Below are 26228 nucleotides of genomic sequence, written 5' to 3' on the forward strand. Positions count from 1 at the left end.
GACAAATAACTGTAGAGCAAATGGGTGGAGCTTACATCTAGCTCCTCCTCGCTAGATGTCCAGAGAGGAGAAGCTGGACATCATTTGACTGCAGTACCACTTGGTGGTTTGATATTCTGGCTCCACCCATTAGGCCCAAAGTACATTCAGAGAGGGGGAGCTGGACTTCACCCTTCACCCATGGCTCTGCAGTGAGCAGCCTCTCAATTTAGACTTCTTATCCACATGTACAACTCTCACTTCTCAAAAAGCCAGTTACATTTTTTCCCCCCCATTTCTCAAAGTTCCTCTATGCTCAGTATAGGGTTAACCCTTATGTTTCCTTGTTAAAAAAATATTTTTTATAAAGAACAGTCCACGATGGGAGATTAGCTTCCACATGAGTAAATATACTCAAACACAAACATCATTTTTTACTAGTAAAATAATTACTAATCTGCAGTGCCAAAGATTATTCAACAGATGTTTAGACAAAAACACAATGGATGCTTCAGGAATTTATTTTGTTCAGTCATGAGCAACACTGGATGATGGATGAGGAATGTTAAGAGCTTCAATCCTTAATCAAAATAATCTTCTCTCTCTTGCAACGGCATCTCTGCTCTGATGACGTGTGTTCACCAGTGAGATGGTGGGAAAATAACCTGTCCCCTTCAGCAACCTGTCTCTCGCAGCAATAGCAAATAATTCAATCAATTCCAGATGGACAAAATCAAGTCCTGCCCTACTTTTTTTTTTTTTTTTCATTAGTGATGCTATTTAACTTGTACGTCACAATAGGGAAGAAAAGATTATAAGAACTTCTTTTTCATGCTAACTTGTCATGTTATGTCACCCTAAAGGGTGTAGTACCACCATAGTAGGCTCAGAGATTTTTTTTTTTTTTTCAGCTGTAAATAACATAAAAATGGAATGGGACAAATGAACACAAAAAAGGGGAGTGTTAAATAAGGCACATTAACTGACTGTAAAAAACTCTTCCAAAAAAACAAAACATCTGCATACTTGGATACATAAAATACAACAGACATACAACATGATATAACTATATACATTTTTGGATCATTCAGAGGTAAATGCAAATTGAGAGAAATTATATTAATGTTTATACAAGGCCTGACGGGCAAAATAAATATTAAAGCCAATAACTAAACTGAAAAAAAAAAAAATGGTTAAATGTACACTTCGTCAAAGTGTAATTTCATTACAGTAGTTAACATTTGAAGTGGGTCAAAAAAGTTCATCAAAGTTGTCCTAAGAACGGGTATTGTTCAAAATTCATGTGTAATTTTGATGAAAGGTTTTGATCCACTTCAAACGTTGACTACTGTATCTCTGCATGCTCTTCATACTTTGTGTCAAATACAAAAATCACGTGACGTATGGCATTTATGTCAGCTGGACAGACAGATTATGACCAGCTAATGCAATCACAGTTTACCAAGGCACAAAAACAGATGTTCTTGCACTTATAGTTTAGAATACTCTTATATACCTTCTGTAATTATGTCGACTCATTTCAATAAATGTTATTTACAAACTGATTTATAAATAAATATTTGAATTCTTAATTTTTAAAAACGGATTCTGCATACCTCAGAATATTGCCATTAAAGTATAAAGGGCTACATTAACTGTTTGCTTTTGTATGTCTAATTAACAAAATTATTATAAACATTTGCAAGCCCAAACAGATAGCAAATAATGGCTGAATAGATAGCAAAAGGGCTGATCCCAAACGGAGAGGTTTGGAAGAGTAGTACGCTCACCAGTTCCTCAAGATTGCCCACAAATGCCAGAACCGTTATCCTCATGGGCAGCGCTCCGACATATAGTGCAACTGCACATCTGGTGACCTGAGTTCAATTCCCAGCACCGATCCTGTTCCCCTCTCTAAAAAGGCTAAAAATACAACTTAAAATAAATATTCCTCAAATACTGCTAGAGAAGTTTAGCCTTGCATTAGCCCTGCCTTCTCTTTTTCCTTACTGGGCAGATGTGGGAAAGGACAAAGTTAAGCATGTTTGATATAATGTCAGGTGGAGGGTGTAGCTGATGAGGGTGGTGGTGGGCCAGTGTCATCTCCCAGGCGTCCACCAGCTGGACGTTCAGACCTTTAAACATGGCTCGGAGCACTGCGTCAAGCTGTTGAGAGTACCAGTCGCTGTTGAACATGCTGGACTCCGGGTCCAGTTTCTGGAGATTGGCTGTGCGGATCAGGACCAAAGTCGCTGGTTCTCGGTTCAGCAGTCGGATCACCGCCCTGCGGATGTGGCGCAGGCGCCGTATGTAAACCTGCACTGGGAAAGTGCTGAAATGTGACCAGATGCTAATCACGACCACAGTGTCCGAGCCCCCACGTAAGCCGTCCAGCTCATTTGAGATATAGTGCATCTCAGCCGAGAACACGGACGTGAAGCGGATCGGCGGCCCGTGGCAGCGGTATCTCAACAGTATGTTGTGGTTGCTGTCGATTGCCATGTACGGGCCAACATTCTTCGGGCTATGAAAGTTGAATTCTTTAAGCTCTATAATGTTGAGGGAAAAAAGGGGGTAAGATGTAGATATGAATCAGGAAAAGAAAAAGAATTGATGCCCACCCAAAAAGAAAATGTTTAAAATACTACTTTAGGATGAGGATATATGGAAAAACTCACCACAGACCACAAACAAATCTCTCTACTTCAGTTGTCTCAGGAAACATTTACACTGTTGTTTTTAATGGAACCTATTCAATATGTCTATTATGAATAAAATAAACATATAATGATAATAGTATTATTATTAAAATATTTATATTTTACAGGATACAGGTATTTTACAGAATAACAGAAATGCTAGTACTATTATTCATGGCTGTCTTAATTTCTTTGCTTTCAAACTTAAACCATAGAGAGAGCTTTTATTTTACCATAAAACACAAGAAAACCTTAGAGCTTCTCTTTTGTTGAAAACAGATTTATAAATGATTCTCATTACAAATTTGGGAAGATGGTTGTATATTGCGTTTTTTAAATGCACATTATAGGCAACCTAAACTCACAGTGCTTGGCATGTACAGATCTACACAAATTACCTATTTTGTATCCAAAACGTAAATTTTCTGCGAAAGGTGTGAAAAATTTGTATTACTGACAACCAATCATTTTTGTGTGCTCTGGTTTGTTGACATTGGATTGGCTAAAGAAAATTTGAAGATGTGATCAAAACCACAAAAATCACCTTTAAAAAGATTTCCAAAAATATTACAGACCTGGAACATGGGCGATGAGATACTCGTACCACTGTCGCACAGTGGAGTCTCCATACATGTACACCAATTTCCCTCTAAGACACTGGGTTATGACTGAAGAGCCATTAAACTGACGCATGACGACACCACTCAACGGCTTCCATGATCCCTGGTAGTAGTAACCGGAAGGAGTGAATTTAAGGTGCTTCCCTTTGGTTCGTACTGGAAGGAAACAGAAATATTAAGGTTTAATAAAGGAAAGAAAGAAGTGACAATGAGGAAATGCTGATTTATTCCAAACTGAGCAGAAGTAAAAAAATGAAGATGAGAACTCAGAATCAACAATTGCAATCCGCTATCCAGAACCCTAATAAGGAACCATACTGCCAAAGACAATACTGAATCCACAACAACAACAACAACAAAAAATGATTGCCAGAGTGGTCCTGACTGAACTGTTTTGATTCAAATAAATGCAGACTTGCTGAGTACAAAACTTTTTTTGAACAAACAAAATTTTTGAAAGACTTCTTTCAAAATACGTTTGAAAAATCTGACCGACAGAACTTTTGAACGGTAGTGTATATATTTCATGTGAAACATTACCTTTAGAAGCAGGTAGAACAGTCACATTGTCCACCCCTGCAGAATGTATTGGGATTTTGAGATTTACTCCACTAAATCAAAACAAAATTAAAGTGTCATTCATGAAGAATGCAGAAAAAAGGTGCTCTTTTAGCATTAAATTGAAGTATTTATACATCAGCATTCTCAGCACAGTAAATATTGACATAGGCCAACAAAAACAGTATTGCTGTAGTTAACTTCTCACTCACCTGTGGAAGAACTGTGACTCATAAACAGTGAGAAGGTGTTTCTTATACCCCCCTTTTGAGTGGTTGATCCGTGTATCACAGTCCAACATCTTGGGCTTATAACAGAACCAGGGTTCTCCGGTCTGTGGGTCTGTGTAGTTGCAAAGCGGCTGCTGTTTGAGTGGCAGACACAAATTACACAAAGTAGTCTCAGAGAGGTACCCTGAGCGGAAGAGGCTCTTGAAGAACACTCGGTCCGATTGCTCCTCTCTCAGTCGCCTGAGGATCATCACAGCCTCGCTGGAGTGAATCATGGTCAGTTCCACCTGCACAACGCCTGCCCAAAGCAGTGGGAAAAATACAGTGTAGTTTCCATTGTTGTGGTCGTGTACCTGCCCCGCCACACCTGCCGCCAGCTCTGGTGTGTGAAGTCGTGCTACTAGGAAGTCTCCTCCGTGTTTTTTGGGCTGGCCCAAAAAGTTTTGCATCTGTACCTTCACTACAAACTGCCCACCAACCTGCAGATCTCCAGGGTCTTGAATAGTATAATAGCTCTGTGCAGGATCACTACTTTGACGCAACGGCAGTCCTAGCATTGATGGCTCTGGCCAGGCAATGGATTTGAGAAGATAGCTCTCCTCCCTGGCTTCCTCTGCGGAGGGCTCCTGGCCGAGGTGGGCACAGAATGAGTAGTTGAACTCCACAGGTAGAAGTAATTCAGAGGTCTTCAAGACTGACTGGATGCTGTTTTGAAGCTGATAGAAGGTAGAAGCTGTCTGACAGTTCCAGCTCTGCAGGAGACAAAATCACAGAAGCTTCAATGTGATATTTCAATACAGAGAAGCATGGAAAAGTCTGAGAATTTAGAGCCAAAATTAAATTGTTTTGGCTTATTGTTGACCTTCGAAAATAAGTGCATCATCATGGGAATTTAAAATAATGCATGTATTCGATAAAACCTGCTTTTTTACCCTGCCTTTAAAAGTAATGGAGACTTTATTTTTAACAGTAATGTTTCTGCACAAACAAAACTGTAACATGGCAATAAGTGAATGATCGATTTATACTTCACTGCTGTACACTAAATAACATAAATTGTGTTGCCGTACATCCTGTTGTGTGACCACAAAGAGCTAAATTGTAGTATTAGCTTCTTCTAGGACCTAGCAGATAAAAAAAAAAAATACACAAAGAACGGAAATATGAACTACTACGTGCTTCCACACTGCAAAATAAGCTGAATAGTTACTGATGTAACTCAGTAACTAGACAACAGTTGAACTAGATCCTCTCCCCAACAACTTCTTTTATTTTTTCAATCCTGAGCCAGTTGCATAAAACAGCCAATATGGTAAGATAGTGTCTTGAGTTCTAGTATGACCCACTAGCAGTTAGTCAGGGGCAGTCAGTCTTACTTTTCGGTATCAAATTAGGCCAATCTACGCTTTTATGTTACTGATTTTTTTTTTTTTAATAACCATCTTAAAGAAAAAAAATGTATGTCTAACTTGTAAGACTAGTCTTAGAGGTTTATGTAAGCGGCCAGAATCTGATCAATATACTGTAGTGTACTTACAAACCATTATAACAAAATATAACACAAGATGAGGCTTCTACTTACTTCCAACGAGGTGATATTCCACAGCAGGAATAGAAGTCCTGACAGTGCCAGCAGAGTAAAGACCGGAACATATTTGGGAAGGTATTTCTCCATGGTTTCCTCTCTCTGTCATCCTTCTGTCTGACACTAGAGTGGGTCATGGCTGGCCATTACTGCATGCTAAGCAAATAAGACAAACCAAAATAGCATGTAAGCAGCAGGGAGGAGGTTCTTTGGGGGCTTATGGCCCTGATGTATTGTCAAAAGAAAAATATTTCTTAAGAAAAATATACATGTATCTACTGTACTATTTATCCAAATGAATCGATATTGAATTACGATTGGAATCAAATCACAATAATTGAATTGAAATCGTGAAATATGTGTCAAGCAATAATAAAAACAGTAACTTAACGTTAACGTACCAGTCATTGTACCATGTAAACACTGTCATAACATTTGGTAACTAAACAGAATTTTAGGGACATGATACAATCACAATGCACGTATTTCGATGCCATTCTTGCACGTATTGCACGTAATGCACGTATTTCGATGCCATGCCGTATTTTCGATTGCGATTTTCATAGGTGTTTATTAAGTATTAACGTTAACTAACTTAAGTTAGTAGTAAAGAGTAATGATTGGTTCATGGGCGCTACAGCGATCTGTCACGTCACATTAATAAGCGCCAAACGGTATTTATTGTTTGAATTTCGTAATAAAATTGACAGAATCTGAGAACTGCGAATTTGTTTAATGTCAAAATGATAAATTAACCTGCTCTTTCTTGTCTGTAGGTGTCAGCGTCCTCTTCGCTTCGCGGTTTTTCTCTGCGTGAGAAAACGGATGCGTCTGTGGCGTGAAAGCTGTTTCACATGACGTCACGCTGTGGCGCGAAAAGCAGATGGAGGGCAGTAAGAAATGTTCTACATAGTACTGTCACAAACTCAAAATGCCTGTTTTGCGTCGGTTATTGTTGCTCAAATCGATCAAACCACAAGGAGCTTTTATCGTTGACGTAAATTTTCTAATTTTTTACTTTAAAAGTTGTCGCCTTTAATGGTGTTGTGCGTCTGCTGAAACTGAAATTATTATGGACACCTGCTTACCTTTTGATTTAGTTAAATATTTAGGGCTGTTCGATTCCGGATTTTTTGGAATCGATTCCGATTCCGATTCCTGTTTCTGGAATCGAAAAGAATCGATTCTTGGAATCGATTCCTCACTGTTATTTTCGATTCTTTTCTTTTTTTAATACCAACAGCATGTCTAACATTGTCGCGTCTTACCGTGCCACACAGCAAGAAACTCTCTACACCGGGCGTGACAAAGCGACCGTTGCAAATCCATTTGTCCGCGACTTGCGAGTGTTTGGTCATAAATAGAACAAGGCATTTACTTCGGGGATTTGTCACGTCGTGCTTCCTGCATTAGGTACAGTGTAAAGACTAGGAATATGTTCACCATATACATATGCGGTAGATTCTATTTTACATAGGCTACATACCTAACTAAACACACACACACACACACACACACACACACACACACATAATCGATCTATCCACATACTAAGTGTATATGTGGATAGATTGATTTTTATTTATTTGTGGTACATAATTTCATCCAGTATCATAAAACTATAGCTAAAATTCCTGTTAAATTCTAAAAGCATTTTGTTCAGGAACAGACTGCACACTTTGCACATACAAACTTTTTAGGCCTTTAGTTTACACAACTTTTTTTTTTAAGGCCTTTACACATATAAACTTTTTTTAGGGCCTTTACACATTCACTTTTTTTTAGGCCTTTACACATATAAACTATTTTTACACGCACACCTGCGGCGAGTCGGCGACACAAATAAAGCACGAAAAGAGCTCTTTTCTGTCTGTCATACGTAGGTCACGTGCACACTATAATGTTCGCACGCACCCCTACACACAAGCACTGTTCCCACAGTAACCATTCCTCCAGCTCACGCTGCGAATGCAATAAATGTAGCCTACTGTAGGTCGCGCGCCCACTATAGTATATTAGTAGTCTGAACTTTATTTCTTTACAGGTGACGTGATTGTGTTGACAGATGAATTCGGCAACAGGCCGCGGTTTGTGTTAAAAAAAAAAATCTTAAAGAGGAGTCGATTCCCCTAATGGAATCGATTCCAACCTTTGGAATCGACTCTCAATTCCCAACGCCTCGGAATCGAGGAATCGATTCTTTTTGGAATCGATTCCCAGCCCTATAAATATTCACATTCTTCATGGTATCGTTTGCAGGGAAAATAAGCTATTTTATCGCATTGAATACTCATTTTACTTTTATATATTGCATAACTATGCCACAGCGGGCCAGACTAAAAACCCATGGCTTTACCTTGTGTGGCTGATGTTTGTTCTAAACAAGTCAGAGTCGGCTGGGTTTTGAATTGAAGATGTTGATATCGTCATTAACTAATTAGCCAATCTGTTAGTTCCCTTTTCAAACGACAAAAGTCTCAAGTTGTTTTGGCATCCTGTCATTTTTGCCAAGACATTTTTCTTTATTAAATGCATCATAGATAGTGGTATAGCCATTTTTGTAATAACATAAAAAGGGCACTGATAGGCTGCGTTCCAGTCCACTTTTAGACACACACTTGCTAACTTCCCTATAGCACTTCCCCTCGGGGGAATCCCTGCCGCCATTTTGAAGTGCTTTCCACTTTGTGAAGTGGAAGAGAGAAGTTTATATGGACAGACCCTCGTTCCCTCGATTTTGACCGAGGGAGCGAGTCTACTTCATATGTACACTTCAGGCAGCTCCATATACCACAATGCAACACGATTTGATGTTCCAATTCAGCCCATTGCAGTTTCCGCCAGTAGTGGAACTAAAGCAATGACGTACATCTGAGTGAACGACAGGGGGCCAATGTTTCGGAAAAAACTGAAGCTTCCCCGGGCGCCGCCATTGATTAGCAGACCATCACCTGCTGTTAGCATTCCATTGACTCCCATTCATTTTGGCGTCACTTTGACAGCGAATAATTTTACATCTGAGGCGTTTAAAGACTCCAATTGTCCATTATTTATTTCTAAAGAAACACGAAAATGTATAAAAGGCTCCATTACCTTGTATCTTATGTTATCGCCCCGTAGAAGGAGTTTTTGTAAAAATAGGCTAACGATTGTGTCATAACCACGTGACCACGTGACACGTAACCACGCACAGTAGAGAAATTACCGTATGGACAGGAGGAGAAGCTCGCGGGCAATCGGGGGGACGTGGAGGCAAAATGACAAAATAATTAATTAGAATACTTAGCAAAAGTTTCTCCTGCTCCTAGCTCATGGACACCTCCTACTCACACTCTCCGTCTCTGTAAGTTTCGGAAGGTAATGATTCAGATTTCTCTTGGCACAGCTACTAGAAGACAGACAGGTTGCTCACGTCACATCTACGTCGTCAAGCTCAGTTTGAGTCTGTGCAGTACGCTCAGCCATCAGGAAGTGAGTGCTTCTAATTTACTTCACTTTTCTCCGTTGAATCCAATGGGGTCGCTGTGTCAATTTCTTTTACTGTCTATGGTGAACGATAGATGGAAGGAAATTAGCGAGCGAAGGGCATGACAATTTTGTGCTGCGTTCCAGTCCAAAATTGTCATGCCCTTGTTGAGGCAAAAACAAGTAACTAACAAAATAGCATCAGGCTTAAGAGACATCAGGATTCAAATTGTCCTTAAAAGATATTTATTCTTGCAAGAATGTTCCCAGTCCATCCACAGTCCAGCTGCAGGTGGAGTGAGACTCAGAGCAGAGGTTGGCCAGCATTTTTATAGTGTTATCTCTTGTCACCCTTCACAGCACAAGGAACAAAAGGGACCCCCCTTGACCCCTCTTGACCCCTCCCCAGCACGGGAATCTCCTTACCTCTGAAATCTCACACACACACACCCTGCAGCTGTATCAATATCATAAAAGAAACTCAAAATACATCCAAAGAACGCATGGCATTCATTTGCTAAATCATTGAAAATAAAATACAAAGAAAAGATAATTTTTTTTCCACAACAATTCCTCCTCTTTATCATTCTCTGATAAACAACATAGAAAAAATTCACTCTTGTTTTCTAATCAAACCCATTATACTATTAAATCTTTAAGAATAGAATTAATTCAAGTCTTAATTCAAGAACAGTTATACCCTTCATGTATATCAATACTAAGCCCTAATTTGATTCAATCAAATAAAATCGCAAAACTTTTCTTCAACCATTAATTGGTCAACATTTTCTCCAGATATGTTGATCATCTCGTTGCCTCATGGACGTTCCATCTTCACCAATATGACACTTTGTGTGCTGTTGAAATGGTCTTTTTCCAACGTTGGCAGGAGAGGTATGTTCTAGCGCATATCCTTGATCTTCCACTTTATTCTTCGTTGTGGCGTATGGGGTTGCTGATGAGATGCTTGGACCCAGATCCTTCCAAGATTTTCAAATCCTTACAAGATTTTCCCTTAGATCACGATCGCACCCCCACTGGAATGAGTCATTTACTGTCTACTGTCACCTGCGAATGGAGGCCTTAAGTGATTTTGTTAGTGAGCGCGTGTCTTGTCGTCCCTTTGGTGTGACCTGTGAAATTTTCAACCTGAAACATATCACCGGATAATTTCTTGCTCATTGAATAGCACTCAGGGTCCTTGTTCCCCTGAAAAAAACATTCAACCCATGTTGTTCATGTTAACAAAACAATACAGAATCAGTTCTGTTTGGTTCAATCCATCCTGACATCCTGCAAAATGAAAATTTTAAGTTAGGCATTACACAGGGTTAGGCACTGTTTCTTCACTTTGCTCATGCCATGCGCAAAAGTCTGCATCTTCTGTAAAGAAAAACAAATGTTGAGGTTATTGTCACATAGTTTTCTTTTGTCTGCTGTGCTGCCACATCTGCTCCGGCGTTTCCTGTCAAAACAATTCTTGTTATTAGCACACTTAAAATACAAACAATGCACACAATTAAACCCAATGTCCTCCCAACATTTATCTTCCCACCTGTGCGATGGCTTTCAGCAAATGTGAACCCCTTAGTAAACCAGATCTAGCTGGTTAATACAAATAAAGTTCTTCAAATAAACCCCTCCTGGACTTTTACTGTCCTCATATACCGATGAGGTCAAAGCTAGATAACCTCTCAGCCTGCTGTGAAGACAATGGGTTTAGCCCTCCCCCCCTGGATTTACTGTTTTTCCCACCTGTGAGGCCGAAATGTCTTTGTTTGTGGCCTGAATACAAATTATCCATACTAAAAGTTCAAGGACTCATCTGACCACTTGTTTTACTGTGCGTTCTCTTGTTCCCGCCATGAGCATATTCATCCTCCTCTTGATGCCCAACACCCATCTCGTGCATAAATCTAACATAATAAAATTCTCTTACTTTTATCAGACGCTTTTATCCAAAGCGACTTACATTTCAAGGTACACATTTACATTCTTATCAATTCTTGCTTTCCCTCGGAAATTGAACCCATGACTTTGGCGTTACAAGCGCTAACGCTCTACTGTTTGAGCTATAGAAAACTGCAATATTTGTTCATATTTATTTGGTAACATTTGTTTGGATAAAGTTTGCTAACCCAAACGTTGTCCTTCAGCCAAATTTCCCATCTTTCTCTGCCTCTGAAATAAAAATATTACTTAAAACAATTTGATAAGAAGATGAAATTGTGGCTTTAAGGCAATGGCCCCTAAACCCTATTGTTTGGTCTCTTAATCAGCTGTCATCTACGAACATTCTCCAGGTCATCAATTGGTCAGGTCAGGTCGTGTACACTTTGTCAACGTCACTACACTTCGTCAACGTCAGTCGAATAACAATCTTCCCCTTTTTACAATACATAACTGTTAAGGGCTCTCTGGATAATCTGATATTTACTTAGCCTACTGTACGTGTTTGTTGCTGTCAAATTTATAACTTTTTCTCAACACATGACTGACGGCTATCTACGACTTCACAATTCTAATTTATCAATACTTAAACCTGTCCAGAAAGTAATTCAAATCTACTGCACATCATGAATGACCAAAATAATAATTAACAGACAGAGCTCGATGATCAATCAACTTAAAGCTCATCCTGTTCTGTGTTGCCTTCTCATCAGATTGACTCACAATCCTCAGCTTACTTTTCAAATTTGTCATTCGCCTTAACCCATCTATAATGCTAAAACACTCTTTCCAGAGGTTAATGACAAATGTATACACACTATTCAGACAGAATAGTTGTCCTAAACTAACACATACTGTACAAACATGAATTCACACTCACACTCTTCCCTGACTATGAACCGCTCATATTTCTTATTAATATCTTTTTATCTAAAAGGATTCAAATTTTAAATGACATTTTAACCTTACATTTTCCTGTATCTTTTATCTAATGTTTTTATGGCCTCTTAACCAGTTTCAAAGCATGTCTGTTCATTATCCATCTGATTTTAGAAAAGTCAGCTGGATTGTTTTGGTTCATTATCTTATTTTGCTCCAGCTTTCTTTGGCTGACTGATAACAGAAGAACAGACAGAGTACCATCCTCTTCCTCCACTCAAGCAGTCTCTTTCTCTCTCACTATAAGCAAATAATCTTTTCAACAGCCTCCTAGGACTGTAACTAAAATAATCATAGTCATATTCAATCGTTCTATGATCTTTTCTAAGGTTATCTTTAGTTTAAATACTCAATTTACCTAACCTTTGTTTTCCAGAAAATTCTCTTGAGTCATCTTTAGCCACCACCATGTCTTATAGTGGTCCTTTGTCATGTCTAAATGATCTACAGGAGTCAGAACTGACACATTAGTTCAGCATCAACACAAATCTCTGTGTTTTCCTTGCTCATCAGGCAACTAACATTAAAAATTTTTTTTTTTTTTTTTTTTTTTTTTTTTTTTTAAACTGTCTCCACAACAGATAACCACTAGTTCAATGGTCTCTGCTGGCTCCTGAATGCCCATTCAGATCAGCTCTTAACCTATAATTGTCTTTTCTTCAGGGTGTTGTCCCCTGGCATAGTTGCAGACACTTGTCAGAAAAACAAGCCATTCAATCAACGCGGTTTCTGGTGAGTGGTATATAGAGGAACTCACATTTTCTGGGTCAGACGGCCGTAACTTCTTACAGCTCATCTCGCCTCTCAATGGTTTGCTGATGCTGCTGGCCTCACAGTCACCGCTCAACTCTAATACCTTTCTCACATAAAAACACCTCCATCAGGAAATGCCCAGTGTTTTTGCGTGACCCTTCTGTCTTAGGTTGTCCTTTTGGCCTAAAAGATCGTACCCGTCGTTGAAGTAATCACTCGTACACACTGGTAACCGCTTTTTCCCATCACAGAATCTGTGACCGTTTTCTTCAACATAATCTGTTGTTTTCTGGAGCTTAGGAAAAGGCGCATTCAAGAGTCATCAGAGCCATTCTGACCTAATAGTGTTCACAGGGAGACAGGTTAATAACAACAGTATTTAATCACTTAAATTCATTAATCATCTTAAAGGTAGCAACCTGCTTAGATTATAGTCAGTGAATTTAGATCACAATCGTACATTCAGTGTACTGTTACTTCTGTAGCCGGAGCCATCAGCCCTGTTTTATGGTGGAGGCTAAAATCAGACAAAGAAGCGGTCCTAAAATAAACTAGTCAAAAATGTCACTTCTATCATTTAAGGTCTGCATTATTATTTTAAAGACTTCTTTAAAATCATTCAGTTTTACTTTTAAAACATTTACAAATTGTCCTCTAAATTTGTCAAATCTGAACTGCCTGTAGCATGATTTGTTTTAGCTCTTCCGCATCTATGAATCTGTTCAACTGAAACACTGTGCTTTACACAGCCTCAGACAACAGTTTTCAGCTGACATTGAATGAGAGAGAGACTCTTGAGGCATCAGGACTGGTACACTGCATTCTCATAAACCTTTAACTTCAGACTTTATCTGCCATCTTTTCTTTAACTGTAGCCCATCTTAAGGCATCTTTTCCATAAATTACATGTATTGTAATTTAGACATTACAAATATCCACTCCGAATGAGTCTCTGTTGCACTGAAACTGTGGCAGTTTCAGTTACAGCACATGCCAGATTTAGATAAGCAAACCTGTTTTGGCCAAATCACATTCTTATCTTTTAAAATCAACATTAACAAGCCTTTGTTTAATCAAATGCCTTTTACACATTTTACATTTAGCAACTGTTAATCCTGTAACACTGCTTCTGTTTATTTTATCTTAAAGAAATAATAATTATTCTAGTTCTTAATAACGTTTCAAATTTCATTTCAATTTTATTTTCAATTACCATAATTTAATACCCGACTTCAATGTTTTCTCTAGGAGTTTATCAATCTGCTTCTATGGTTCATACTAACTTTTGAGGCTGCGCTCTCTGCTTGTCATACATTTTATGATTATCACTATAAATCATTCGTTAGATTTGTCTCTCTATATCATCTAAAACCTTATCAAAGCGTTTCATTCAAAACACAATCATCCTTTTAGTGATCGGTACTTTTAAAATATTTTGCAACTCATTTAGCTCATCTGTAATTTTACGTCAACCGGTACTTTTTATAGTTCTTTTCCTTTCAAAAGGAATTCCTTACACTTAATATCTTTCTTAACAACTTTCAAAAGTTCCATCTATCAACTTTCTTTTCTCCTTCATTTACTTTTACAGTCATACAGTGGGCATTTACAGTCACTGAATGACCCAGCTGACTGCAATAAAACACTCTCTGTTATTCTGCCTTTTATCTTTCTAACATCTCCACCCTACTTTACGCCCCTGAAGCAGAGCGTTCCTATTCAGGAAATGCAAACAGAGCCACTGATAAGTTCTCTGCATTTTCCCCCACTGTCCCAGCTGCAAATTCAATTACAACAGCCGAATCACAATCTTCATCATATTAACACTGATCTACTTTCTAACTCATATTAACACAGACTTTTCTTTAAATTTGTGTTATTTTGGCACTTTCTTTGTTTGGAGCCAATTAAGTTATTGTTTATCTTTCCAATCACAATCAAACTTTTACAAAACATCATCTGCAAATCTCTTCAGAGCATGAGCAGAACTGCTTATAGCATTTGCTCTCTATTATCTCACTATTTATCAGGACTGTTCAGTTACTCTTCATACAGTATTAAAACTTTAACGTGTCATTAATTTCATTAACACTGGTTTGATAGCTTATTCAAATGATTAGTATGCAGATTCAACTTAATATTATCATTATTCAGTCCCACTTATCTCTACTGTTCCACAGAAACCACAAGATTCTCTAAATCTTGTTCTCGGTCTCTAAATTACACACAGCTATCCTAGATGCTTGCACCTTCAACTCTTGTTACAAAAATATGGCAATCTATTCTTAAATACCCTTGTTTTCATAACATTAATACAATAAAGCATTCACATCGTCATTATTGGCAGAACATTAATTTTCATAAGCGACACGGAAAATCTAAATATTCTAAACGGGTTTCACAAAGTTTCTGTCACACGTGTCTGGGGAAATGATCTCCAACCCATAATTTCCTTTATAAAACAATATATTTCCTTAAATGGCTTAATATCAACAAAATATCCAATCTCTGGACATTTTCTAATTTGATATTATCATCAACAACACTGATTACAAAACAAGTATACATTTAACATTCAGAAGCTGGTTTGAACAAGCAAGCGCTGTTGCTGTACTCCCAGCATAGCTGGACCCTTTAGGTTCAAAAGACAATCGTTTTACTTAATGAAACATTCCTTATCTTTATATCATGTTAATCCCTGTTAATCATATTCAATGCCTTATTTTTATCTAAAACTCACTTTTCATACCATTTCAACTTAATTTGACTTAATAGTTCCATGAACTCTATCGTTCCCTACATGTCAGTTCCTTCTGCATCGACTCTGTTCTCTTTTATCTGCTTCATTCCCATCCAACAATTCACTGTCCGTTCACAGTTTTACACTCATGAACAAACTTCAACAACCCTTTCTGACTAGTAACGGATAAGTTAGCATTTCAGAAAACCCTGTAGGCTACCTTTGTACAATCTCATATGCTCATCATTCACAACACTGCTCAAATCATCAGTCATAACTTTGCTCAAAGTTTCATCAGCCACACATAAAGATTTCCAACCGGTTTTTTTTTTTTTTTTTTTTTTTTTTTTTCCATTGCAGGTAGCAGAAAGTAAATCAGCGTATGCATTCGTGTGTGCGTCCTTTACACACATGTTTAACACACACATAACAACCATTCTGTTTTCCCTCGTTCTTTTCTATTGATTCTTTTACGACATTGAGTCTTATCTTACTCAAGGTTCCCACCTCGGGGAAATACATTTACATTTACCACCATCATTATTTCTCCTTTGACAGAAAATTGGTGTATAAAAAATGATCTACTTTACTGTTAGATGACCCCATTTTGGCTGAGTTCCTCTTTTCTGGATTTCACAAATCGACACGTGTCTTACAGAATCTGTCAAACGTCTTCGACAGACCCGATCTTTTACTCCGAGATCGGACGGACCTCTGCTTGTTTACGTTCCACTCAAAGTTTTCTCACGTGCGCTTATTCGCTCGCTCAATTCTTTTTACTTGATTAATTCAACCTGGTCTTGTAATTACGTTCCACTCAAAGTTCCCCCACGTGCGCTTATTCGCTTGACTCAATTCAATGTGGTAAAACTTCGAGTAGAGCACAATCACCCAGAAACTTCTTTTTTACTTGATTAATTCAACCTGGTCTTGTAATTACGTTCCACTCAAAGTTCCCCCACGTGCGCTTATTCGCTTGACTCAATTCAATGTGGTAAAACTTCGAGTAGAGCACAATCACCCAGAAACTTCTTTTTTACTTGATTAATTCAACCTGGTTTTGTCATTACGTTCCACTCAAAGTTCCCCCACGTGCGCTTATTCGCTTGACTCAATTCAATGTGGTAAAACTTCGAGTAGAGCACAATCACCCAGAAACTTCTTAATCCTGTAACTTTCTCTAAGGTTTACATAAATTTCGAGTAGAACGTAATCATCTCAGCAGCTGTGATTTCTCTGAATCACCAGTGGATCCCCTGTCCACTAACGAGCTAAGTGAGGCAGAAACTGGTCTGCTTTGTCAGATCGATTTCTCCCCATAAAATTTGTGATTAACTCACCTTTCGCTCGTACCAAAAAGCAAAACTCAGCCAATATGGTTCACGTTCACTCACAATTATCAAAATAATTTAACTGTCTCTTACCCGAGATGCTTTTACTGCCTCCGAGTTCTTTCTGAATCCAGTGGGTTCCTCCTGGCCCTGATAGCAGTTTTGGCTCTTCTCTCTCAATTCGGCGAGGTAAGACTAAAGCCTTTTGTGCTTTAGGGTGATCAGTCCGTCAATACGCTTTCTCAGGGCCAGAAGAAACCTCATGGTTCGCACTTCTGACACCAACTTGTTGAGGCAAAAACAAGTAACTAACAAAATAGCATCAGGCTTAAGAGACATCAGGATTCAAATTGTCCTTAAAAGATATTTATTCTTGCAAGAATGTTCCCAGTCCATCCACAGTCCAGCTGCAGGTGGAGTGAGACTCAGAGCAGAGGTTGGCCAGCATTTTTATAGTGTTATCTCTTGTCACCCTTCACAGCACAAGGAACAAAAGGGACCCCCCTTGACCCCTCTTGACCCCTCCCCAGCACGGGAATCTCCTTACCTCTGAAATCTCACACACACACACCCTGCAGCTGTATCAATATCATAAAAGAAACTCAAAATACATCCAAAGAACGCATGGCATTCATTTGCTAAATCATTGAAAATAAAATACAAAGAAAAGATAATTTTTTTTCCACAACACCCTTCACTCGCTAACTTCCCTCCGTCTCGTTCACTTGGATGTACGTCATTGCTTACGATGCACGTGTGCCCACTACTGGCGGAAACTGCAATGGGCTGAATTGGAACGTCCACCTAAGCCCTTGATCACTTGGAATCAGCTATATAGAGTTGATTTATTATAAAAAAAAATTCCCTTTAAAAATTTGTTTAATGCAGCATCCAAATGTATATGTGTGTGTGGGTTGTTTTAAATTAAAATATATAATTAATATATCATAGAGTTGTTTGTTGTGGTGGTGATTAGACGAGATTTGTGGTGACGTCACAATCGTACTGCATTGTGGAACATATAGGTGCCTGAAGTGTGCATATGAAGTAGACTCGCTCCCTCGGTCAAAATCGAGGGAACGAGGGTCTGTCCATATAAACTTCTCTCGTCCACTTCACGAAGTGGAACGCACTTTAAAATGGCGGCGGGGATTCCCCCAAGGGGAAGTGCTTAGGGAAGTTCGCAAGTGTGTGTCTAAAAGTGGACTGGAACGCAGCAGGGAATGGATATTTGCGTGAAGAAGAACATTACTACTGGGCGCTGGCGTGTGACGTGACTGAAGAGACGAATTAGCATGTTCTTATTAATATTAGGATAGAGTTTTAATGTATTAAAAAACAAAATCACATTTACAATACGTATTAAAAAATAAGTTTTAACGTCAGTAAATTGTATTATATACAGCGGCGGTTTCTTCATTAGGACGATCGGGCGACGCACCACCAAAGTGTGAAAGGGACTTTCAATCAATCACTATCTCATTCAACCACAGAGTTACGCTAGCAGTCACTCACTGTTGTTCTGCCTCTGGATATAGTCCAATCAGCGCCGAGTCACGTTCTGTGGAGAACCGCCTCTTTTTGGGCGATTTCACTCTGGCTGAGAATCGCCCAGAGTCTTCCCATAGACTTACATTCAAAGATTTTTTTTTTCGAACTGCAGGCACTGCAATGCATTCTCTATGGGTTCCGGGAGGGCTCGCACTAACGTGCTTTCGTCATCATACGTAACCTTAACTTGTGCAGCGATTGGTGGAAACAAATGTACCTCTATTAGTATTTAGCCATAAGCTGAAGTGACATCCAATAATTTCCTCAGTGCATAACTTACATTTCACGGACATATTCTCCATCTGTAAATGTTAGAAAGTCCAGTTTGCTGTCATGAGCGGGCGAGCTTTCTGCAAGCTATACTTCCGTGAACGAGCGCCCCCGCGTGCATGCGCGCCGAACAGACGGAGCGCAATAGAATAGGAGCGCAATTATTCTGACTAAAATATACATTAGCACTAAATTATAAATATATTTAGCTAAAACATTTGTTGTTGAATATTTGTTGTTGTTGGTGAACATAAATGTGCTAGAGAATTTCAAACCTACATGTGTATTTTTATGATATTAGCTTTTTTTTTTCTTTTTTTTTTGGTTTATTAAATTGAACTACTTCTTTAAAAAAACATTATTTTGTTTTTAGATTGTAATGTTGCAATGTTAGAATGTAATGTGATTTGACCCCTTTTTTGGATAGACTGCAGATAGACAGCAAGGTTACACTATGTTTGTTTTTATAACCTTCAATATAAACATTGTTTGTAGGACAATATCGATCAGAATATTAAATATAAAAAATTAAAAAATTAAATACAGGTTTTTTTTATTCAAATAGAAAAATAATAATTAAATACTCAGATTATACCATACATCGCCATTTAGCCCAAAAATTCAGATTTATTTGGCAATTGGCTATTTCCCAACCCTACCGGCTGAAGTTTTAGCTAAACTTTAGGCTAATGATAGCTACATTATTATCACTGTTAAATTGTTATTTAACAATAAGCCTACATTCAGTCCTGAATTAAAAATTCAGTTTGTTGTGCCCCCCCAACATTTTTTAGCACCAGCCGCCACTGATTATATATATATATATATCAATTTCCCTGGATCTGACTGGGTGGGCAAGCTGTCAAATCGGCCCACTCAGCTCCGTCCCTGTTATGAATGCATCAACTACTTTCATTAAATGGTCAAATATAGGAAACTTTTAGCTGTGTTGCCATGTGTCACGAGATTAAGCAACGGAGAAGATAACACCCTGTCTAGAGAGCGAATGCGCTTATTATAAACCCATCCAACGTGCATAGGTGCATTTTTGACATAATGCATCACCCAGCATACCCGGTTAAAAAAGTCACCGCTCGCCACTGCTACACACCATAATAAAACCATGGTTAATTTTCGTAAGCTTAAGCCATCATATGGTAGAAAAGTCCCCCCCAAAAAAAATGTGTTCAACAAGTTTGACAGAAGTCGATGCATTTCTTTTTTTGGAAAGGTGAAATGTAAGTGAAGTTTTATTGTTGTCTTTGTAAATATTCACTTTCCCATATGGCCACGAAGAGGGTCACATTCAGCTGACAGACACTGACACACTGTATTTTTTGTATTTATTTCAACAAATGACAACCAAAATCACATCCATTGAAGCTTTTGTAAACAGTTTTGAAGTGGTTGCGTGCAAGTTATGCTAATTCACAAGCCGAGTGAGAGTCATACTCGCAAATGTAATGTTAATTATTAAACCAAGCAAAAAAAAAAAAACCTAGGCTAAATTGATTATTTTATTGAGTGATATGCAGTGGGTTTAATCAGTGACATTATTACTAGATTTTCTATCCGGCATCTTCCCGTCACCTCCTCAACCTGCTTCCCTTAGTGTTTTTACACTTAGAAAATGGAAAACAAAGCGTATTACATTGTCCAGTTTTCTCCCTGAATGAGGATTTGAGTTCCTCAATTCTGGCAATTCTCCATTCAGCACGAATTTTCACAATCACAACAGAAAGTCAAAATACTGCCCTAAGCTCACTAGCAGAAAGGCAGCGTGATATAAAACCAGACCTCAGCTTCACATTCTCTATATCTACCACCTCGATGGCAGGCAAGTATTTCAATTCAGTCGAAAAATCGCTCCTCTTCATAACATAAGGATCACGTCCAACATATGTTGTGATTTTCAAAGTTGAACGTGTCAACACAATTTTTTTTTTCAAAATGTTAAAGGTCTCACCCCCTCATTTTGTTCCTTTTATGATGCATAGTAACAGTGCCAAGTTTCATTCAGATATATTATTATTTACTGGTAGCTCAATGAGCTCAAATGTTGCATATGTAGTAGCTACATTTATGGGGAAAAAATGACATTTTATTTCAATTTTGTTCACCAAAGTAAATGAATCCTTGAGGGTGAGTATTGTTATTTTTTCATTTAACTGTGGTGTTCATGTTCAAAATATTTTATGATTTTAGAATTGAGATATTCTTTGGAATGAATAACATGTCATCTGTCGTCTCTTATCAATCACCAATTAATATTGTTGTGTTAGACTGTTTGGCTATTTATCACTTTAGCTCATTAGTCAGTAGTACAGTTAACTTTGTGCATCATTGAGAAGAGAACTGAAGGTGATTATTGCATTGTTAAATTAATTTATTTGCTACATTGTGCACAATTGACTGAGTAATAATAGGGATGTCCCGCGTGACGTCACGCCATTTAGAGCAGCCATCTTGACGGAATAGAAAATGCTAAACCGCTGGGCCCAGTTTTTCAAAAGTAATCCAGTGGGATTTCGGATCATGGATTGGATCAAATCTTGGAAATGGGTTTTTCAAAAGCAAAAGAGGGATTCTGAACTAAGATCAGATCATGTAATCCGATCTTAAATTTGATCTGGATCAAACATGCCCTTTGGGTTTTTCAGAACTTTGAACTCGGTTTGGGATCTATTTGATCCAAAAAAACAGGATTATCCTGATCCCATCAGAAAGGTGGATTCAGTTGTGATTTTTCGAACCAAATAAAACCAGAGAGGTTTTTTTTTAAGTGAATGATCACAAAATCAGTGTTTACTGATGATATATACATTTCTTCATATTTGAAGCATATATGAAGCATGTCACATCTAATGAGATATGGTAAAACAACAAAATCTACAATTTAACATTATAACAAAATAAGGAAAGTAAAATGTTTCTGTTTATTACAGTGTTTCTGTGTCTTAAAATTAAAATAAACAATGGTTATTTGTGGCCACCGGTATTTTGCCAACTGTTGTTCTTTGCTAAGCCAGTAGGCTACACTGTTGGTTCAATTTAAGGCTCTAGTAAACAGGATTTGGTGATCCTGAAAAGTTCCTATCCGGATCAGATTGATCCAATCCGATGTTGCTTTGAAAAACTGGCTCAAAAGTAAGCTGGATTACGTGATCACGGATCGCAAAAAAAAGGATTACTAAATCCGGATTAAACCTTTTGAAAAACCGGGCCCTGGTTATAATACAGCCAGAGACGGGCTCTGATACAGCTCGTCGCGAAATATTCATCTATTCTTCTATCATGCCCGAGCGATGCTGTGATAACGATAGCCTGCTAAGCTTGTGTATGCTTTTAATGAAGCTCCGGTGTAGCGTGATGGGAAGTGAATAAGGTAACTTAGCTGTATGTCACCGAACTCAATGTCAGGAAGTTTTTCTACACATTTAATGTCTGTAAAAAAAGAACTTGTGGTGCTTCATATGGATCTATGATTTCTAATTCCTTTATCTTCCTCTTGTATATTTCTTTTTGTGATGACATGACGTGAAGAGTTAGCTGACGGCCGCTGTGCTAATAATAGATAATGGTCAGTGTTCGTCTAAACCAGTGACCGTGACGCTGAAGTGTGTGAGAACAAATGAATAACATCAGTGTGAACCACGAACATTTATTTTTTGAATTAAATATTAAATTTTTATCATTCTGTGTCATTTTTCAATGTCAATCTTTTCACTGTTTACATGTTTATGCCCAAAATGCTATAATATAGTTGACTGTCATTCTCCTCTACCCTGTGTACATTATTGATTAAATAGCCTAACATTAGCCTATTTAACATCGTTACAGGCACGATCGCGCATTCATTCAACTATTTTAAAAGACTGGAATAAACACCAGCACACACAAGCAATCTTTTTTTATAGTCAATTTAATTAAAAAATGTAAACCCAACAGGTATGAAATGTCAGAAAGAGAAGAAAAAAAAAACTGTTAATGGGAAGACGAGCGGACTGCTGCAGCTTAGTGGATACATATATTTAGCCTATTTATTATTCAGAATGCACAGTTGGAAAGAAAATATATTTAGAGGAACATTACAGCAGGCTCAAGATAATTAATACAGTGACCCATTATATACTATTATATTATTTTAATCAATTTGCTGTCATAAAACATGTGATAATCCGCATTCTCATGTATGTAGGTGCGCTGAAGTATTCCGTCAAAATGGCTGACACTCGGCTAGGGGTCACGTGACTGGGAGATCCCTATAGGGGTTCTTGCCATTATGGTCAATTTGTAATCTAATCTTTTCCATAATTGTACAAATAGTTGAGGTCAATGACACGAATGGTGGCGACATACAACGCGGCTTCAACTCTTTGTTTACGAAATAGTTTGACCGTATTAAGTTCATGTGTTTTGACACAACAGCCAGCAACACAGGACTTCATGCTGGTGCCTGTGTACTTTTGGAAGAAAAGCTTGGAAGGGATCTTAACAGCTTAGCATGCAGGCATCACATCATGAAACTAATAATGGCAAAGGTTTTTGCTACACTGATGGGACCATCTAGTGGACCAAACATCAAGTTGTTCCAGAGATTTGGTGAATATTGGGCTTCAATTGACCAGTCTAGCTACAAAAGTGGACTGGATGTAGACTCCATCGCGTCGGCTCTCAATCCAGTTCGGGATGACCTCATTCACTTCATTGGGCAGCCCTGCCCACCGCATTGGAACTCTGTTTTTCGAGAGGATGATACCCTGCCCCCATTGCTTCCACATGAATCTGTCTGTTCTGTCCTGATCACGCTGGTCCGCCAGCCTCCCTCCACCACCTCTAATGACTTTGTTTCATCATTATCTGTGCATGTCTGCAGCCACTCCTGCCACCCAGTCATCGCAACCTCCCTCAGCAACACCTCTGCCTCCTTTCAGTGGAGTGGCAACACATCGGGCCTGCTGGGAGCCATCTCTGCCTGGATGTGGGGAGCTCCTCGACCTGTCGCCCTGGCTCCTGTTCTCCTTCCTCAATGTCAGCAGTAACCATTGGATTTTTCGGCCTCGCCGGGCTCCCTCGGAACGTCGGCTTCACCTGGGTCGAACATCACCATGCTTCCGCTGCAGACTTGCGGGCCGTCTGCTGCTCTCCAGCCCTCCACTCCTTCGGCTAGCTCTGCCCTTCCTCGGGCTCCGCCTCTGCCCTCGGTCATTCCAACTCAACCTCAGCCCTCTGGATTCCTGCTGCCATCTCGGTGGGTCGTCACTTCAGCTCCAGCGCAGCCGCCTAGGCCATCGGAGTCCAGTCGCTGCATCGGCTCTTCGGGCTCCGAAAGTCATTGTCGTCTCCGGTCATCCCTGTCTCTAGACCACCATGGCTCCTCCCTCCCACGACGCCAGCGTGGGACACTGTCTCGGCTGTGGCCTAAATCTCAAGTTTTTGTTCTATTTTTAGCAATAGTTATAAAGATTTATAAATGAATAAAAACTGACTACTTCTACTTCAAAATTGTCTAGTAAAGCACAGAAAATATCTTTGCTTTTCATTTCATTACTATTTTCACTTTAACTTTTAACGCAATGTTTACTTACCGGATCTATTTGCAGGCTACATACTAATGTTTTATTTACTTATTAATAGCATCAATTAACTCATTTCTTTTTTCTTTCTTTTTTTTCAAATATGAAAAAATACTTTTGCAATGGTACAGAGAACAGCACTATTTTACAGAAAATGTATAAACTAAATTATGCATAAACATTCTAGGGCATTGCAAAACAAACCCATTTTTTCCCACACAAGTTAGGGTTTAGAGTCTGAAACGCCGAATATCAAAACAACTATTTCGGTGCATGAGTGGATGCTGTTCAGATGCCGCGGATGTTAAAACATACACGAGGCTGAATTCATGTAACTGCATAATTATTCTCTAGGCTGTGAACGGATGTAGCATCAATCATTAACTCACCTACTGCACTGATGCTCCAGTCCTGGCGTGCTGCTGATGCTGACTGCTTTGTTTTATCCATTATGAACACAACATCATGACCAACAGTCAATCAAAAATTAAAGAAATAACCGAGTCACTGAAGCAGACAAGATCAGAGGACTACCAGAAGTGGCTGCGCATCGAGAGTCGAGACTCGAGAAGCGTTTGCTAACACACAAATCACGCATCGCATCATCGTTTCCGCCCCAGATGTAAACAGGAAAAAACGGGAAACAGATAATAGTAATATGATTTCGTGTGGTCACATTTTGCGCTTCAATAGGAAATAATGAGAAATAATTTTACATTTTTACGTTGCATCAAAGGACGTTCATAATGTTTTACCTCCATAACTGAGGTCGCATTTTGTCGACTGCATACGTCATTGAGGCTGCTCCGTATTAAAACTTCCCAGTTTGATTGGACAGCAATCCAAATGTGACATGTTTTCTACATGCAAGTTAATCCCAAACTCGTCCTTTTGTTTCGCAATTGTGCATGCGCCAATCCACAGATGAACTGTTGGTGGTGGGATTTATTTTTATTTTACTTTATTGACCAAGACCAAAAACAATAAAGTGTTGTTCGGTAATTATAAAGAATGTAGTTTCAATGAAAACAATATTTATTTAATGATAATTTTAATGTTCTGCACTGCAGTGAGGAACTATTGCCTCTATAGATGTCTCTGATTGGTCGAATGCGCTGACGTCACCTTGATGACATTCATACTAGGCGCCAATCCAGACATTGCTGGCTGCATGGCTGGCTGAATCCGAATTCGCAATATTTAAAACTAATCCATTGTATTTCCCCGAAACTACTTCACCTTATCAAAATTGAAAAGATGTATAATACTTTCTATTAGGGATAAAAAAAAAAGAGAATAATTATGTAGCCTATATTTGACAAATCGTAAAGAAGAAAATGTTTCACCTAAGGCATTGGTGAAATGGAAACAGAATTTTCATTAGGCCTACCTTTTTTCAGAATCTGTGGTCACATATTAATAAATATGTAATCCCTAATAGAGTCAAAGAAACTCACTTTAAAATAATAAACAGATATTATCCATGTGATTATTTTATCAGTAAGTTTAAAGAAGGGGTTTCTCCAATTTGGTCCAAAGTTTCTCTGTTTATTTTTGAGGTGTTTTACAAATGTATCACTATAACTGATATAATGGTCTTGTTTATGAATTGTGATGTCGGTTAATTTATTGGAAATGGATAATATAACTAAAAATAAAATTTTACTTGGGAAATAGCCTACATAAAGCAAAATGTATGTTAACTGTACCAAATGGTAGACTATTTTCCACTGACTTAAAGTTTTTTTTACGACTCTCTGACTTCCAATACAGAACAATCGTAAAGCTGTTAAGACATCTCAGCTGTTGAAAAGGATACTTGATTTATTAGATGAATGATTGATTTTATTTTATTTAAAAAAAAAAATATTTTTAGTTTTGTGTTTTGTATGACTCTGTATTCCCCTATTGTTATTGCAATAAAAAGAATCCGAAATCGCCCCCTAACCCTCATTCACTATTCCTTACGTTAGTCCACTAAT

General features: G+C 38.4%; 1 protein-coding gene across 2 annotated transcripts; it reads right to left on the bottom strand.

The window, feature by feature from the left end:
• Positions 1–484: 484 nt before the first annotated feature.
• Positions 485–25351, bottom strand: nxpe3 (neurexophilin and PC-esterase domain family, member 3). Of its 2 annotated transcripts, none has more exons than XM_084421184.1 (6): positions 25002–25351; positions 5669–5827; positions 4069–4838; positions 3839–3909; positions 3254–3454; positions 485–2528 (listed from the first exon to the last, which is right to left on the bottom strand). In XM_084421184.1, the coding sequence occupies exons 2-6, from the start codon at positions 5759–5761 to the stop codon at positions 1963–1965; spliced, it is 1701 nt and encodes a 566-aa protein (XP_084277310.1). In that variant the 5' UTR covers positions 5762–5827; positions 25002–25351; the 3' UTR covers positions 485–1962. The 2 variants fall into 2 exon arrangements, with proteins under 2 accessions (XP_084277310.1, XP_084277309.1); XM_084421183.1 differs by lacking the exon at positions 25002–25351 and adding an exon at positions 24636–24976.
• Positions 25352–26228: the final 877 nt, after the last annotated feature.

The sequence above is a fragment of the Rutilus rutilus genome (genome assembly GCF_951802725.1).
Source record: "Rutilus rutilus genome assembly, chromosome: 10".
In the NCBI taxonomy this organism is placed as follows: domain Eukaryota; kingdom Metazoa; phylum Chordata; class Actinopteri; order Cypriniformes; family Leuciscidae; genus Rutilus; species Rutilus rutilus.

What these genes read in the sequence shown, in the direction of transcription:
- nxpe3 (XM_084421184.1), bottom strand. Translation starts at nt 5,761, where the DNA reads ATGGAGAAATACCTTCCCAAATATGTTCCGGTCTTTACTCTGCTGGCA. An exon ending in GAGTCACAGTTCTTCCACAG is followed by an intron (nt 3,910 to 4,068) that starts GTGAGTGAGAAG and finishes GTTTTGATTTAG; the next exon opens with TGGAGTAAATCTCAAAATCC. An exon ending in TGTTCTACCTGCTTCTAAAG is followed by an intron (nt 3,455 to 3,838) that starts GTAATGTTTCAC and finishes GTTTCCTTCCAG; the next exon opens with TACGAACCAAAGGGAAGCAC.